Source organism: Cynoglossus semilaevis, chromosome 14, assembly GCF_000523025.1.
Source record: "Cynoglossus semilaevis isolate Cse_v1.0 chromosome 14, Cse_v1.0, whole genome shotgun sequence".
Taxonomy (NCBI): domain Eukaryota; kingdom Metazoa; phylum Chordata; class Actinopteri; order Pleuronectiformes; family Cynoglossidae; genus Cynoglossus; species Cynoglossus semilaevis.
The window spans coordinates 2971956-2988745 of NC_024320.1; the positions used below are offsets into that span (position 1 = coordinate 2971956).

The following is a 16790-nucleotide window of genomic DNA, read 5'->3' on the forward strand; positions in this document are numbered from 1 at the left end:
ACTTTACTAGTCTTTTTTGCTTGTCCATAATATTAGCAGCTTTCATATAAGTATAACATACATAGCATGCTTTTTTGCTTGTCCATAATATTAGCAGGATTCATATAGGTATAGCATACATAGCATGATACATAAAGAAAACATTTTTTGTTTTGATAATATGGTAAACCTCATACAATATACTGGTAGTCTAAAAAAAAATTAGGTAAGATATGCTATAAAGTAGAGGTGAGGAAAACCATTTGTATCGTATTTGCTACACAAGATTAAAAGAGGAAAAACTACCTCAGGTGTTCTATGTGTTCAAAATGTTGGGCAAAAAAAAAACACGTCTCAAAGATAGACCAAAAATATATCATGAACAAAACATATTTTAAAAATCATTGCATTAAAATGTTTCATAAACACCACGCTCAATTTTTTTTTTTTTTTTAAATGTGTCATGCTTTACAAGGTTAGGAAACCCAAGCCAGCTGCTTATATCTGAACCTTGACAGATGTGGAAGAATATGGTTTAAAAATGAAAAAAAAAGCTTTTTTAAAAAATGGGAATGTTACAGTACATTAGTCATCTAAGTGAAAGGCCTATTTAATGTAATTTTGTTGTGTAAGTATTTTTGTTATTGATGTTTATTACCCACTTATGTAATGATGTAAACAACATTTCCAAATCTATTATTTTATGGTGCACCTGATTGCCTCACTTTCTGTTTACAGTAGTTCCTACAGTGAAGTCAAGTCAGTGAAATTGCACAAAAAAAGAGACACACAACTAAAAATATATTTTTTAAATATATTTATTCAGGTTTAAATGATTAGTATTCAAAAAGAGAAGCGTAAATGATAAAAAAAGACAAGATGCTGTCCTTAGTGTGTTTTTGTTAAATATTACACAAATAAATAAATTCAAAGAAAAACATCATAGCATTAGACTTGCTGATTTGTCAGAGCCTCCTCCTCTCTATGTCATATTATTTATTTCCATCACTACTTTCTCACCAGTCTCATTTCTTTCGATCAAAGGCTTCACTTGTATTTAAATCTAGAAATATGCATTACTAAATCACATTTTGGCACAGAAGTAGTTTCTTTTCATATTTTCTACTGTGCCTAAGTACTTTATAACTTAAAACAGAAAATAATATATACATTGTATACCAATACATCTCATTTCTTTCTTTAAAAATAAAAATGTCTTTATCCAACAGTAAAATGTCTCTAGGTTTCCACTCTTTTCCTCATCAGTGCATCATTAAGATCCCATTCAGATCTTTTCAATAAAAGCCATCACTGTCCTAAGTCCAGGGCCAGACTGTCAGCCTACAGTCCTGTCAGTTTATCGGGGATGTACCAGCATGGGCAGGAAGTGAGTGGCTGTGTTTTTTCTCCGCGTCTTCTTTCCCTTCATTGGCTTTCCGTTGGCGTTCAGTCCCACAAACATGTGCTTCTTCTTGTTTCGCCACTCCGCCGAAGCATAGGTGTTGTACTTGTTCTCCTCGATGCGCTCAATCAGACGACAGTCCGGACCGAATTCCGTCTGTGAGGAGAAACGGGCAGAAGGAAGCACGTTTAGTCACCAATTTTACTTGTGTGTGGAATTGATCTTAATTCTGAATTTGAACTTTGATCTTATTATTCCACATTTCTTTTCTGTTTAGGATCATGTTTTGAATTCAGATTGCTTGATATTTACATATCTGTTTTCTTTCTTTGTTTCCGATATCCTAATGATATCATTACTGGTATTTGTATCTTTTCTGATGTTTTTATGTGTTACCCCGTAACACAGATCCCTGTACCTGTACTCAGATTTTGCCAATAACATGATGGCTTCTCGCCGCCACCAGTCAGCCTATTGTGTGGTTCCCTGCTGCAGTTCAGTGTCTCATGGAACTCATGGGCAGGTAATTCAAGTAGGTCAACAATGTCAGTATTTTGAAGGCATTTAACATCAGGGATGAAGATGGGAGTTAATCTTAGTGTAAGACTTGTTTGGTTGTAATAGGAGCAATATGCCTCACATATGTAAAACATGGATATAAACGATGTTTTAAATGGCTAAATGTAGTGAATCGTCTTCACCGGATGAGCTGACGCAGCTCTGCAGAAACATAGTTTGGGGTCACACTTTTCAGCCCCCCTTCGTATGCACACAACCCCTTAGAAAGAGTTGCTGCATGGTTTGAGCATGGAGCATCTGAACCCCATGTATGTGGGTTGCATTAGTGCAGTGGCCACCCACTGGAAAATGACAAGGAAATGATTTGAAAGTCACATTTGTCCTTTAACTGAAAGCTGCGCTTGTGCTTAAGGCTAGCATTGCTTGGACAAACAGTTGACTGTCTGCTGTTAATATTCTTATAAGCAAAATCATACTGGCGCTGCTCTCGCCCTCTCTCTCTCTCTCTCTCTCTCTCTTATCCCCTACCCGTCTCTATCTTCCTCAATCTCCCCCTCTCTGAATAACAGCTGTTCAAATTGATTCCAGAAGTAAACTAAACGTACCCGGAGCAGAACGACAGACAGTTTCTCAAACAACCCTGCTGCTTGCTTTTAATGTAAAAATGGTTAGTAAAGCATATTCAAGAAGGGAAACTCATAATAATGAGAAAAATAATGAAACGACAGTGTTGTATTTGTCAGTAAAGAGGGGAATGAATCGAATCTTTTGCTGTCAAATGCTTTGGTGTGATTTGTTTGATTTGTCAATAAACTCTCTTCAGGTAGTAGTTAGATTAGAGAACATCTGTGGTTAAGTCTGTAGTAGCAAGTTTGACTTTAACCCTTGTGCACAATCAGACGTCCAGACTTCAGTTGGTGGTTGACGGACCTGTCATGTATTAATCTGCTCATCTAATGAGACAAAGATTGCATTTGAATACCACAGGATAAAGAAGTCACTGTGTAAAGCCATCAAATGTAATCAAACGCTCGCCCTTCTCCACGGCGCTACTGTGGTTTGTGTTGCACAGAGCAGAAGACGTCATGGGAATTCAGTTTCAGGCCATGCAACAGAATGCCTCTTTTTTCTCCCTTTTCTCTATCGTGTGTCATTTCATCTCTCCAGAGAGACACTCTAAAAGTTTGGGTCCTTTCAAAGGAAGGAAAAGAGGGGGAGGGAGGGAAAGGTGGGAGAGAATGGGATGAAGAACAGAGGTGGGAGAAGGGAGAGAAAACGGATGAAACAAGGGTCACTCTCCCCAGAGGGACTGATGTAGAATAGAGAAACTAGGGATTGTATTTCCTGGTTCTGAATGGAGAAGGGGAGTAAAGTTAGGTACGTAGCAAAGAGCAGAGCTCACGCCAACTAGCATTGGTTCCTGTTTCTGGAATCGAGTACTTCACAGAACTTTGACTCTTGAGCAGAACTTTCGTAGTTTCGTAGGACATAGTGCTGATGTTTAGGGGGTGAGTAGAGGAAGTTTCAGATTAACCAGGCCCATATATGCCTGACATAAAAAGACCTCTGTGAAAGTGCTACTCACCGCCCCATACAGCAGACCCCGCTTGTTGATTGCCAGGTAGTGGTTACTGCTGAGGCCCTTGATAACCACCACTCCCACGTCCACTGACTTGATCTCCAGAATACCTAATGCAGCAGGGGAACATGGAGATAAACACATCAAAACTCAGAGTGGATCAGGTGCTGCGATTCACTTCCAGTGCATACATTTTTATACCAGACCAAATATTTACAGTTGTGCAGCATTGCATTTCATTATTTTCATTGTTCATTCATGGTCATTTTGATGGAAACCATAGGGAAGTGTTACATTTTAAACAAACACGTCAAACACAACTTTTTTTAAAATTCACGCAAATGTTAGTCTTGTTACCAAGAAAACATTGGCAGAAGGCCTGGCATTGTTGCACTTTACATTTGTTTATCTGCAGGGATTTTTGCATGCAATAAATGTGTTGTGGTCCAAAATAATAATAAAAAGAAATTTAAAAAAATACAGCCAAACATGTTTTTCCTCAAACAAGTGAACCCCAGTCCTGTCTGCTCTTTTCCTCCACCGTCAGCCTGTCAGACCTCAGACCAGCCTCTTACCCCCAGTTCATTTGTTTGTTAGCTTGTGGGCTGCGTGCTGGAATGATGTGGACTGAGGTGTAAGCCAGGAAAGAAAAATTCTCCCTTCTGTTTGTTTTTCTGACCAGGGGAGCTCAGGCAGGCGGGCGGGCACACAGACAGGATGGAGAGAGGCTTTTTGGCTGCCAGACTGGCAAGAGGTCAAGGCATCTGTATCAGTTTTCAAGCCTGAACCAATTACTGATTTAGGCTGTGGTCAGCGGCCCTTTCTTCTCTCATCCTAAAGTCACTAACACCAAGCCATAAAACTATCAGGGTTTGGAGCCGATTAGTAAAACCCTTTTTTCAAGCCTAATGCAATGGAGTGAATAAGATATGAATCCGGTGATGACCAGAATATGTCCTACAAAAAATATGTTAGCTGTAAATACTGGAAGACGTACCATTGAAGTTTTGATTAGGTTTGGAATTCTTTGATTTTGTTGAAGGCTGTGAACACATTTGTGTCTGTTGACTGTATACCACTCGTCTGCTAGCTTTCTGTCTTCACAGTATTAATTAGGAAGATCTTTTGATGGCGCGATTGTTACAGAACCTTTGCTTAAGTGTTTGGTCAACTGACCGAGGTACAATTCTGCAGCTAATTGTCCATGGTTTCAGCTGGTTACAGTGAGTCTGTTACTCCCACAGATCAGGTTGTTAACACACCACAGCTGACACGTCTGAACAGTCCATGCAGCAGCACAAGCCACTCCACACACACACACACACACACACACCTGTTTAAAATCCTGTTTCCTCTTTTACGTTAGATGTGGTTTTGTAAAAAAAAAAACCCAGCACAGACCTCCTTTATTGCCCCTTTACCAGGTACAAGAAGCCCATCTGGACTTAAAAGGCTGGGCTGCAACAAAGAGCTTAAATGGCAGCAACAGTTTATGGTAAAGGTTTGGAGAAACACAGGAGGCTGCCCTGTGTCACTAGGACAGGAAAGTTGTCCCATCACTATGAATTGTCTTAATATAAAACACGGATATTTTCTTTAGCAAACTGCCAAGAGTAAACACCTGTGCAACTGGGCAAAAAAAGAGAACATTTTGCTTTAAAAAAAAAGTCAAACACACAGATATCTATGCAGTTAACCCAAACCACAAAGCTGACCTTCATAAAAATACAGACACTTCTGCACTCTTGACAAAAACTAGTATAACATTAACTACGTAGTACTGACCACTCTGTCGTTAACTGTGTTTGTAACAATCACCACAGTCATCGTTGACCCTAGAGGTGATGGAAATCTGCCCAAGACTTCACTGTACACGGCCTTTTAATGTATAGAGATGGAATGAATGTTTCTAAGGTTTAAATTGAATCATTCTGTGTTTGTTGTGTTGGTTCTCGTCCCTGGCTGCAGCAGAACACTCCTGCGTTCTTGGCTGAAGATTTCCACTGAAGCTGTCTCTGCTCTAACGCAAGGTGTTAGAATTTTGGAGACTTCTCAGCATGAAAAGCTCACTTTGGTTTTGGAGCTGTTCAGATTAGGTCTGTGGTGTAAACATCATCACATCAAGGTTGAACCATGTTTACAATAAAAGTGAAAACCTCCAGAGTTTGATTTGGGCCAGACTGAGTTTGTCCGCTTTGAAACAAAACTATTTTTCTCTGGTTTTGCTTCTTGCTTCTTGGTGTCTGTTCACACTGAACAGAGAGCAGAACACTTTCCTCCATGTGTTGGTTATTCTGCCCCATCATCAGTGGCACAACCTCTGTTGTTCAGCCAACACAGATCCATAAATTGCAGGCAATTCTAGCCATGTTTTGGATCTCTGTTCGAGGAATGTGGCCCATATTTGTAGTCCACTCTCTGGGGGAAAGTTTTCTAGTCAAGCAAAGTGAAGCTACGGTGATTGCAGCTTTAAAATGACATCAGTTAAATCCCACCCTTTATAGCCATGATCTGTAGTAATCTCCTCACCAGGGGTCGCCACAGCAGTAATCCATGTCAACACTCAGCCATCTAAAGCAATTTGGATTTTATAAAATCAACTCCAGACATTAGCCATAGAATTATATCCACATTGATATTGTAAATATCAAACCCAAGTATATTTGAGTTGAAATACAAAACATTCATAAGCACACACACACACACACACACATGCACACAGAGACCTCCCATCCACTCCCTGCTGGCCCCTCTGGTCAGCATGACTCCAGCTGAACCTAAAGGTTAGAAGAGGTTGTGAAAATGTTTCCACTGTTTATCTAGAGGCTTTTTTTTTGAAGATTATACAGCAGTTGTTCACAGTGTGACCTCGGTGCAGCGACCAGCTGTGAGCGCCTCTACTGTGTGTCTACAGTTTGGTATTGTGAAGTACTGTCACTTGCAGACTGGTCGGTGTCATGAACTTTTATCACCGTAGTAAAGCATGGTTTGGGGTTCTCTCATTTTCAAAGCTGCATTCTTGACTTTCTGCCGTTGTTCAACCACAGCCATACCTCTGTCATTTTCAAAATTGGTAAAAATCAATGCCACATTGACAAAATAAATTCATGAGGAAATTGTGTTGGCTGTTTCTATTGTTTTCGGACGTATCATCTGATTTGCATCAGTTGAGGTCTAAACACTAAGATCGTTTTACTATTTGTGACAGTGCAGTTGTAGAGTGACTTACAACATGTTTGATTTACTGTTTTGTGAAAGTTTACACGTAGTCCACCACCAACAGCCAGGCGAGTAAAACCAAAATGAGATTAAACTTAAAAGTAAAAACAAACAAAAGACAAGCAGTGAAATGCACCAAATATTACTGCCTTTGTGAGCAAATATATTCTTTGTTTTAATAATATATATATACTTAGCAAATCTCATGCAAACATAATGATCTTAACTACCAACAACTGCTAACAGCTAATGCAATTTAAGTATTTTGAAGTCATCTTAGATATTGCACCTACTTAGCAAATCTCATGCAAACATAATATAAGAGTGAAATTTTGTCTCTTCTTCATACAAAACAAACCATGGATGTTTCTTTATGTCTTCTCCTATGACTTGAATCATAATCAGTGAACGACTTTAGGCAAGTTAAGGCCCACATTTCGGTCCATGCCCCCTATATTCAAAGCTCTGCAACGTTCAGATAGTCATCCAGTCAAGTCAGGGAGGTTCTACATCAACCTCAATTTCCTTTTTGGAATCTGCATTATAAAAATTCATAATAAAAAAAAAACATTCCGAAGACATCTTTCTGATTTAGATTCCATCATGAAATTTGTTTTTTTCTCTATATATGTTTTTTTTGAACATTGGAATGGTACTGAATGTATGAAGTTATTCGTGCCCCGTGGTTATTTTATTTCCTTTCCTGACAGAACCACTCACATCACATTGTCTTCACAAAGCGCCACACAGCCTTTCACACTGTGTGTTATTTGATACCCGTCTAAGGAACTGAAAACAAAACAAACCAGGAGATAAAAACAAAAAAATCAAACCAAACATCACCTGAGCATCAAATATCAGATGTCACGACACGGAGTCAAGTTTCATCAGCATGGCTCATCATTCCCCTCCACATAGTGTCCCATAGCTTTAACATGCAGAAGAGCCCCAGTGAGTTGTCACATAGATTTATGAGCAGCTGTGAGTGAGGCTGCAGAAACTCACTCTGATGTTAACTGTGGTTGGACTGAAAGCACACAAAAACCCCATCCACCTGAGATTTGGCCATTCTTTTCATGCAGTTGACTTTGTAACACGATAAAGTGCCAAAGCTGCCAGTTTCTGTCAAAACATTCAACGGCTTTGACAGGGCAGGAGTTATGTTTTCAAGAAAAGTGCTGTGACATTTGTCTGCATTTTACACATTTTTCATAAAGACAGCCTCCTGTTTACCAACTGTTGTGGTTTGCATGGTTGGCAACCGCTGTGGGCTTAAGAAATCCTATTATTTTACACCAAAAATATTATGCACAGACATGTATAAATATTATTTGGTTGGTCATGTGTAGCTTTCTCCTATTTTTTCTATGTGCTTTTTGCATCTAGCAAAGCACACACACACACACACACACACATGCAGTCATTGTAATTAGCTGGCATTCTTGCCTTCTCTGTTGGGTCGCCGGTCCAGATGCCTCTCTGAACTATAGCCTGAGCTCTCAGCTTTACCTTTGATGACTCCATTAAGAGCCTCACTTTCGTGTGTGTGTTAGGGGTGAGTGAGCAAGTATAGAGGGAAAGCAGGAACATGAGGTGTGTGTGTGCGTTTGGTAGAGTGGAGGGTGCGGGGGAGAGGGGGGCAGCAGCCCTGGAAGTTATCTTTCACAGATGCTATTCTTCACCTCCCACTGTTTTACTGGCCGTGAATTCTGCATGTTCACATGCACCAGGCTGCAACCAGAATGACACTTTGAGTGTTGGGCTTCCAGTGTATTTCTGAACACGTTTATCGGACAGGAAGCCTGGAGGACATTGATATTCAAGGGCCTTCATTCGTCAGTGTAGATATGTCATCAGCTTTTATTGATACTTGCAGATAAAAATCATCATTATCTTGTTTGCGCCTGAGGCAGCACATCTGCAAAAGTCTTTTTTTTTTTTTTTTTTACTTCTTCTCTCTGGATTCTGAGGTATTTAAAAGGAATCATGACTTTGCCAAACGTTGATCGTTTTCTCACACTACGTCCTCCACTAGAATCCTGCACATAACATAAACTCTGTCCATCAGGACAAAGATGTCTGCTTAAAGACTGTGGACACTAATTGACTCTCCATTTTTGGAGCCATTTTGTTTTTAAAGAGCGCTCCAGATTTTACAGTAAGTGAATGACTTGTTTCAGGTGGTGCTCGACGGCCTACAGGGAACTGGCTCCTATTTCACCTGTGTTGTAGTTGACACATCAACCGACGGAGGAGTGAGTTAAACATCAATCGGCAATGACAGGAAATATGTTAACAAGGTTGGAAAACTGAAATGGATCTGGTCATTGTTCTCTGTGACTCCTGGCTCTGAAACCTTTCAAAAGAAAGGAAGAAATTCCTTCAGGGACATAACAGTCTTGATGGGGAAGTATGTAATCGTTTGTTTTTTTTGTATTGTGAATGACCTTATACACTAAGGTCAAAGAGCATCAATACATATGGAGGTTCCCGCTGGCCTTGTGTTTGAGATGTGGCAACGTGCTGATGAAGGCTGACGGGGAATAGGAAAGCTGCATCAATGGTATTAATACGTCATCATGACGCAATTTCAGAACTCTTACAAGAAAACATCTGGGCGTATTTATCATTTCAGGAAAAAAAAAAAGCTTCAAATGTTTTAATTTGTTACTGAAGTCATGGCATTGTAGATTGTCGAGTCAAATCATTTTAATGTCTGCTGACAAAAAAGAAAAAAAACCAAAAAACTGTCGCTTGGGTGAAAATACTAAAATTTCACTGTTTGAATTGGGATAAACACTTTAATTTCACTTTATTTTTTCTGTGATCAGGTTCTGGGCGCACTTTATATTCCTTCAAATAAGTAATTATCAGCAGCTACTATTTAAAGTAGCTGGATTAGAAACTGAGTTACTAATGCGTTTAATGGACACTAAGGTAAAGGAAACTATAAAATTGGTGGCTTCCTTTTCCTTCTGGGGGTGTCAAACTCAAGCACTTGAACATTTCTACTAGTACTGATGATCTTTAACCAGAAATGAAAAATTTGAACAGAATTTGAAAGAATATTGTTACACATAAAATTCAGGATATGTCTAAAAAAAGACGTTTATGTTAACTGTATATCTAAGTAGAATTGGAAATAGAGAAGTCAAGTTGTGAGTTGACTGCCAATGCATATGTTACACACAAAATGTGACCATTGCATTTAACCCCGATGGCCAGCATAAAATAATGTGATTCTGCCAGATTTGGTCCCACAGGCCTTGGGTTTGACACGTGATACTTTAAAGTGATCCAGTCTGAAGTCGACATCAGTCAGAGTTGATATGTGATTGTAGGTATTGTCTGATTACTAATAATTAATGCAGTTTCATTAGCAAATAAATTACTATACAACAACCCATCTAAAGGCTAATTAAACTGTTAGGTTCTGGCAGGATGGCAGATGGCTTAATAACCTAATGAAGAAAAAGTGCAAAGTAAAGAGTCAGAATTGACTTTGAAGGATCAATATATAGGACTTGCTGTTGTGGAAAAAAGTAGCAGTAACAAGATTAAAATTATGCAAAGTAATGATGTCAGACTGTTGCACTTAACTAATGGATCGTGCCGTTACGACTGTATCTGTAACCCCCCCCTGCTGGAAAGAGAAGTGTGGCTCCATTGCATTTGCAGCAACACTAACCCAAAAGGTCATTTTTTAAATGTCACTGCTTATGTAAGAAAACGTAATATTATGTAATGTCAGTGCAGATCGTGGCCAGTGTTTGCTGAGTGGATTGCAGTGAAAGGATTCATGAATGAGAGCTGACATGATTTGATCCAGACTCCTGCTGCACTATGTTAACAAAAATATCACCATGAAGGGAGTTGCAATTCGAAGCTGTATGTCTTATCTGAGTTCATCCGAGCTAATCCTCTGTGTGCAGACAGACGGGAGTGATTTGTTCTCCGCTGACGGACACGGGACAACTCCTGGGAAGCAATAGAAATAAGGCGGATGTAAATCTGCGTCTGTGCAGCTTTTTGTCTGCAAAACAAGCTCATATGAACTTTACATCAAGACACTGTAAGACCTACAAAAATGAGGGGACCCTTTGGGATCCCCCTGCTCTGCGACAAAGAATCAGTTAACACAAAGTCATTGTCCTGAGTTTAAATTCTTCCAAAAGAAACCTCAATACTTGACACCTTTTTAAAGGTATTTGAACTTTTTTATGCAGAGATGCATAATTCAAGGAGGTGTTGTTTACACTAAAACAGGATGTAGATGTTTCTCATTCAACTGTGATCTAACAGTTGGCGTCAAACTCAGCTCTCTCTCAGCTTTACCTGGTTCAGCGGGCTTGGAATTTCTTGAATGAGTTTGCACGCTTTATTTATGACCATTGTAGCGGGGGAGTCCATGAAGATGTCAAAGTAACTTTGAATGAAAAGCAATGCTGACACCAACCTCTGGTGCGTCCAATACGTCCTCATAACTCTCTTTTATGGCCCACACTCTTACCTTTTCCCACGAGAACTCTGAACATGCTAATGGTATGGAAAAGAAACAGGGAGAGGAACACAGCACAAGTAAGATGTTGAAATATGATAATAAAAAGGTTGGAACCTATCACAGAGGAGAGAAGGTTGGGGGGAGGGAGGGGGATCAGGAGGCAGAGGAGAAAGACCAGGAAGTGCTCCGGATTCATTTTTCAAGAATTAGCTAAATGACAACAACTTTTTTAAATATATGTTGGAAAGATTGGCTTTTAATTTTAATTAATTTTACCATTTAACACGACCTCCAATTAAGGTTCATACGAAAAAGAAAAGCATCCAAATCTGAGCATCCTTAAGAATGTGAAATTTAACTGGTGGTGACAGGGCAGCAGAGTCAGAAGCGCTGGACTATTTATAGTCCTGACCTCTCCATTAACAAGGCTTCCTGACTTGGGTCAATAGGTAAAGGTCAAGCCAAGAGGGCGAGGACCTGTGTAATTAGCCTGGAAAACCCTGCACTACATTGGAATATTATCCAGTGTATTGGAATGTTCATAAATTGCGGAGGGCGAAATCCACGTCAGTGGGTGTCAGCTGTGATGGATACCAACAATAAGTATGTGAGGCAGCCTTTACCATCTGGGTGGTCACACTGAGGATCAATGCAGAGTGCAACAATAAGTCAGGGCTGAGCTGCTCACAGCCATTCTCTCACTGTCTGTATCACCTGTGTGTTTATTTGCTTTATGAAAATTAAAATAAGATAAAAAGTATGCAAGATGGGACAGAAAGTCACCAAGAGCTATACATTTTTAAAAGATGTCTAAATATATGCAAAAATGGGAGTTGTCCAAAATGCCCTTAGTGCAGGGACGTCAAACTTAATCACTCATGGGGCCAAAATTGAAAAAAAAAAAAACTGTCCTGAACCAAACAGAATTAGCATTTATATTTTCCTGAATAAGCAAAAAAATAAAAATAAAATAAAATCAATGTCAATAACTCAAAATAACAAAACAGAGTGTCTCATATCAAAACCACATTGTCCTACCTCATTTGGAGACAATTGTCCGTTCATCAATATCTGATTGGACTAAACTTTTCACTATCAACTGTTTATTTACTATTTATTTTAAGAAAAACAAATGCATGCTGAACCCTGGTGGGCCACATAAAAGGCTGTGGAGGGTGGGATCTGGGCCACGGCCTTGAGTTTGACACGTCCCTTAATAAATAGCATAATCAGAAAAAAAGTCTTTTAATTGTTTAGCTTTATGATGTCAGTGGAGTCTGTGGTCTTTGTTGCATTTCAAACAGACAGGAGTGTGTTTGCCAAATGACAGCTTGTTGTGGTTTCTGGAGCTCTGCATATGAACATGCCATAGACACAGGAATAGTTCAACCCAAATGGACATGCACACAAACACACTGATGGGCAACAGTAACAACCTGCCCCCCCACCCCTCACCCCCCCACCCCAGCCCTGACAGGATGATTAGAACAGCTCTGTGGTGGAAAAGAGCGACGACCCCAAGACTGCGACTAAAACGTCTTCATCACCTCTGACTCCATCTAATGACACTCATTTGCGATCTGACCTCCTGAACATTACCAGACTACTCTACCATAACAACCACACTAACAACTTCCATGCTTGTTTTTTGGTTAATGCTTTCCTCAAAAAGGAAAGAAGTTTCCTTAATGACCAGAATCTGTCATTTTTGAATGAGAGCGTGTTTTTTGACCTTGACGTAGTTCAGACAATCATTCCATCCAGGACTTCATCAGAGTTAGACCATATAAAACAGTCAACTAAGAGATTTAATTAAATACACCTAAGATGAACTATGACCACAACAGTGACCAGAAGTCATTTACCTTGAGTGGGTGCAGTCTTGGGGGAGCACTGAGTGGAGTGATCAGTTGTCATCTTTATCAGCTGAATGAAAGGTGCACATGCAGTGTACGTGATACTGGTGTAAGAAATACTGATACGCTGAAATATCGCGACAATTTGTTTCACAATGCACATACAAATATTCATGGCAAATATCCCTCCGTTCCAGTTAGAGTAACCTGACGTTAAGATGTAACAGCATTGTGTGTTTTTATGCTGACAGTTTTCTTACCATTATATTGCCTGAAAGAAGCTCAATACATCGTTCTGCGCATCGCATGGCAGTATATCGCAATATGTTGAATCGTTGACCCTGAATCGTGTAAGCAAATAGTGGCAAACTTTTTTTTTTCTCCTCTAAGTTGACATACTAATAAGTATTTTTTTAAAAAGTGGCTTGCCATCTGTGTTAGTAATCCTTTTGTACATTTTTTATTAGTCTGATCAATACTTCTTTGCTGCAGAGAACAGTGAAGTACAGAAAGTGCTGCACGTGCAGTATTCACGCCGGCTAGACCTGCTCTTTACTGCAGTGGAGTTCAGTGAGACGTGGTTCACATGTGATTCAACAGACATGAAGAGTTGATTACAGAGTTTCTATCTTTTGATGGAATCTGAAAAGGCTGTTCATCTTTGTCAGGTGGAATAAATGATCTGGGGACCAAATCCTCCAACGAGATTTTACAGATTTGTCTTTGATGCCATGAAGTGATGCCATTACATACACAACGGTGGCTGGTTGCCTTTACTATTATTATTGATCTCTTAATGTATAACTGTGTGAGTGAGTGCATGCACATGTTTGTGTGTGTGTGTAGGCATAAGGGAGGGAGGAAGAGACGCTAATTGAAATTCCTTCAGCCATGTCTGGCAGAGCCTTGGTGTCTGAGTGGCACACACACACACACACACACACATATGCACACACACATATTCACACTGGCCCTAATAAAAGTGGGCTTTGCCATATGGAGGCCATGTGCAGGACTGGCCTCTCTGTGCAGAAGTGCATGTATGTGAGTGTGCGAGCCCTCAGCAGGAGAGGCTTGTACTGCACCACAGACAGATGCATTTAAACCCAAGACATGTGTACCAAGGTGTGTCAGTGACCTTAATGAGGCCAGAGTCACAGAGATGCATGGGTTGCACGCTGTGACTAATTCAAACACTCACACACCCAGACACACACACAGACACTCTGTAAATACAAAACAACCAGGAGTTCTGAACGTTCAGTTTGGGGTTTTTGGTCTGATTGTGTGAAGTTACTCAGAAGGTAAAAGTGTGAGTAATGTTCTGCTCTTTTCATTTCGGTCAGAAAATTTCAGAAAAAAATTCGCGGTCGACAACTGGAAATCCTCCAGATGCGTTTAACTGACCGATAATATTTTTGCGAATTTAGTTTGTTAATTCTTCATTTCTTTAATGTTCATACGTTTTTTTTATTATTACTTAGAAGAAACTCCAGATGTCTTACTCTGAGGCACCCTCCTTACCATAAACAGGGGCTATTCCACAGCACGTGAGTCATGTGGCCATCACTGCACGTACAAAAGTAGTAGAGTAAAGTATTTCTGTAAAAAGCTGTGTTTTAAAAAAAATCAGCCTAAGAGGAGAACTGACTGTGGACCTGTGTCTAATTGGATCCAGTGGATCATCTTTTATTTATCTGCCCTGGCTTACTCATGTTGTTTTCTTCTCCCCTCTCCCACCCCTCTACTGTCATAATGTCTCTCCTTAAACTCTTAAGTCTTAGTTCAACAGCCTCCGTCTGTGGTCAGAAGGGTAAAAACCAACTCTTAAGTCTTAGTTCAACAGCCTCTGTCTGTGACCGAAACTGAACTTATCTTTTCTGTTTTTTCTCTATCTTAAAACAGCAGAAGGAATGTGATAAGACAACAGCATCTATTACTACTCTGAATGAATCTGGGCTCCAATCAGCAGCTGTTTACAAGTCTTTAAAGACTTGAAAGGGTTATAGTGATTCAAAAGTAACAAACGACAGCCGTAGCTGTGAGCGATGTTAGTATTTTGTCTTTCCTCCTGGTACACTCACTCTGGGACAAAAAAGGGACTTACTGTATGGATCGTCCTCACTCTTGGTGCCATTGACTGTGCCTTTTTTGTCAATGCGCAGGAAGAATTTCTGGTAGGAGAACAGTTTCCTGTGCCGCACATCTCCCTGCAGATGGTTGTAGCTGCTCCGCACGTGACGTCCCACAACCGTTGCAGAGGACGATGAGACGTTGGTCGCTCGTGGCAACCTGGCAGATGATGCATGTAGTGAAGCGGGGGATGAGGAGAGAGGCAAATGGGGGATAAAGAGGTGAGGAGCGCTCCCTCCATTGTTGTCCGGGGATGACAGCGATGCAGACAGGGGTGAGGAAGCACAGGGTCCGAGCAGCAGGAGTAGAAGAAGGAAGGTGAGAGGGAGAAGGAGGGAATGTTTGCAGCGGCAGCAGGGGCAGGAGGAGGTGGAGGAGAACCAGGCGACCGGTGCACCTTGTGTCACTGTCCATCTACACATGGTAGTGGAGCTGAGAGAGCTGTGGAGGTGCTCAGGGGCTGGGGCATGCTGAGATGGGTGCAGGAAGAGGGAGCGAGAGTGGGAGAAACTCCCCCGACTGGCCACGACTACACCTTTTCGGGATGGGGAACCCACAACCTCCCCGGGACTGTGGTGCAGAACCTGTAGAACTTGTTGTTTGTACTCAGCAACAGGCGTACTGGGAAGTTGTTGGTGGCAGACAGATGGAGCGGCTAGAGGTGGGGAAGCCCTCAGTGTGGTGTCTGCCTGTGTCGTAGTCCTTGCTTCTGTGTGTTCCTCAGTGACACTGCCGGAACGTGTCAACATCCACAACTCAGTTATGACACGAACTACTGGGGTCTGGTCTCTCAGACCCGGTTGACAGTCTCTCTCATTTCTACTGTCATAGATTCACACCTACACTCTTACACCCAAAGATGCTGGCTCAAAGCTCACATCTACTCCACAAAAACACTCCAAACCACTTCTTCAGTCCGGAGGGACTTGAGGAGATCGGGGTGTGAGATGTCAGTGGAAAAAAATTGCTTGAGGAGATCGGGGTGTGAGATGTCAATGGAAAAAATTGAAATAAAAAAAAAAAAAAGAAAATAGAAAAATAAATGTTCAAAGAATTCCTTGACAAAAGATCATAGATTCCACTCGATTCTTATTCTTCCATTTTCTCCCTCTCTCTTTTTCTGGGTCTCTTGTTTTGTCAGAGCTGGTTTGAAGTCACTTGAGTGGAACTGAGCCGGAGAACTCTCGTCTTTCTGGTTGTGCGTCTGTCAGTGAGTAAAGCTCCCTGTCTGTCCTCTCTGTCCTCTGTCCTTGCCTCTCAGAGTCTGAGTGCTGGAGCAGCGCGTTGACTCTCTTCTTTCCTCACTTGTACGGCTCCCTCTCCTTTGGCCCCCCCTTTTCCCTTTGCCTCTCCCTCTACTCTATCAGCCAATGCTCTCTCTTTCTCCCTCCCTGTCTGTCTGTCTCCCTCTCTCTCTCTCTCTCTCTCTGTCTCTCTCTATCTCCCCCCTCTCTCTCGCTCTCTCTGTCTCTCTCCCCCCCTCTCTCTCTCCCCCCCTCTCTCTCTCTCTCTCTCTAACTCTTGTTATCAGTAGTTTCTCTAGGTGACTGAATCTGTGTCTTTCCTTTCACCTTATTCATCTGCTGCAGTTTACCAGATGTC

At 41.0% G+C, this 16790-nt stretch overlaps 1 protein-coding gene across 1 annotated transcript; it reads right to left on the bottom strand.

Annotated features, from left to right (window-relative positions):
• Window positions 1-807: 807 nt before the first annotated feature.
• Window positions 808-16145, bottom strand: LOC103389109 (fibroblast growth factor 10-like). Its single transcript, XM_008324381.3, has 3 exons — window positions 15163-16145; window positions 3486-3589; window positions 808-1537 (listed from the first exon to the last, which is right to left on the bottom strand). The coding sequence occupies exons 1-3, from the start codon at window positions 15935-15937 to the stop codon at window positions 1337-1339; spliced, it is 1080 nt and encodes a 359-aa protein (XP_008322603.2). The 5' UTR covers window positions 15938-16145; the 3' UTR covers window positions 808-1336.
• Window positions 16146-16790: the final 645 nt, after the last annotated feature.

Bases quoted from the DNA above. Each gene is read 5' to 3' on its own strand.
- LOC103389109 (XM_008324381.3), bottom strand. From the start codon at position 15,937: ATGTTGACACGTTCCGGCAGTGTCACTGAGGAACACACAGAAGCAAGG. The intron at 3,590-15,162 runs GTAAGTCCCTTT...CTGCTGCATTAG, and splicing joins GAGTGAGGACGATCCATACA to GTATTCTGGAGATCAAGTCA. The intron at 1,538-3,485 runs GTGAGTAGCACT...TTCTCCTCACAG, and splicing joins GGGGTCTGCTGTATGGGGCG to ACGGAATTCGGTCCGGACTG.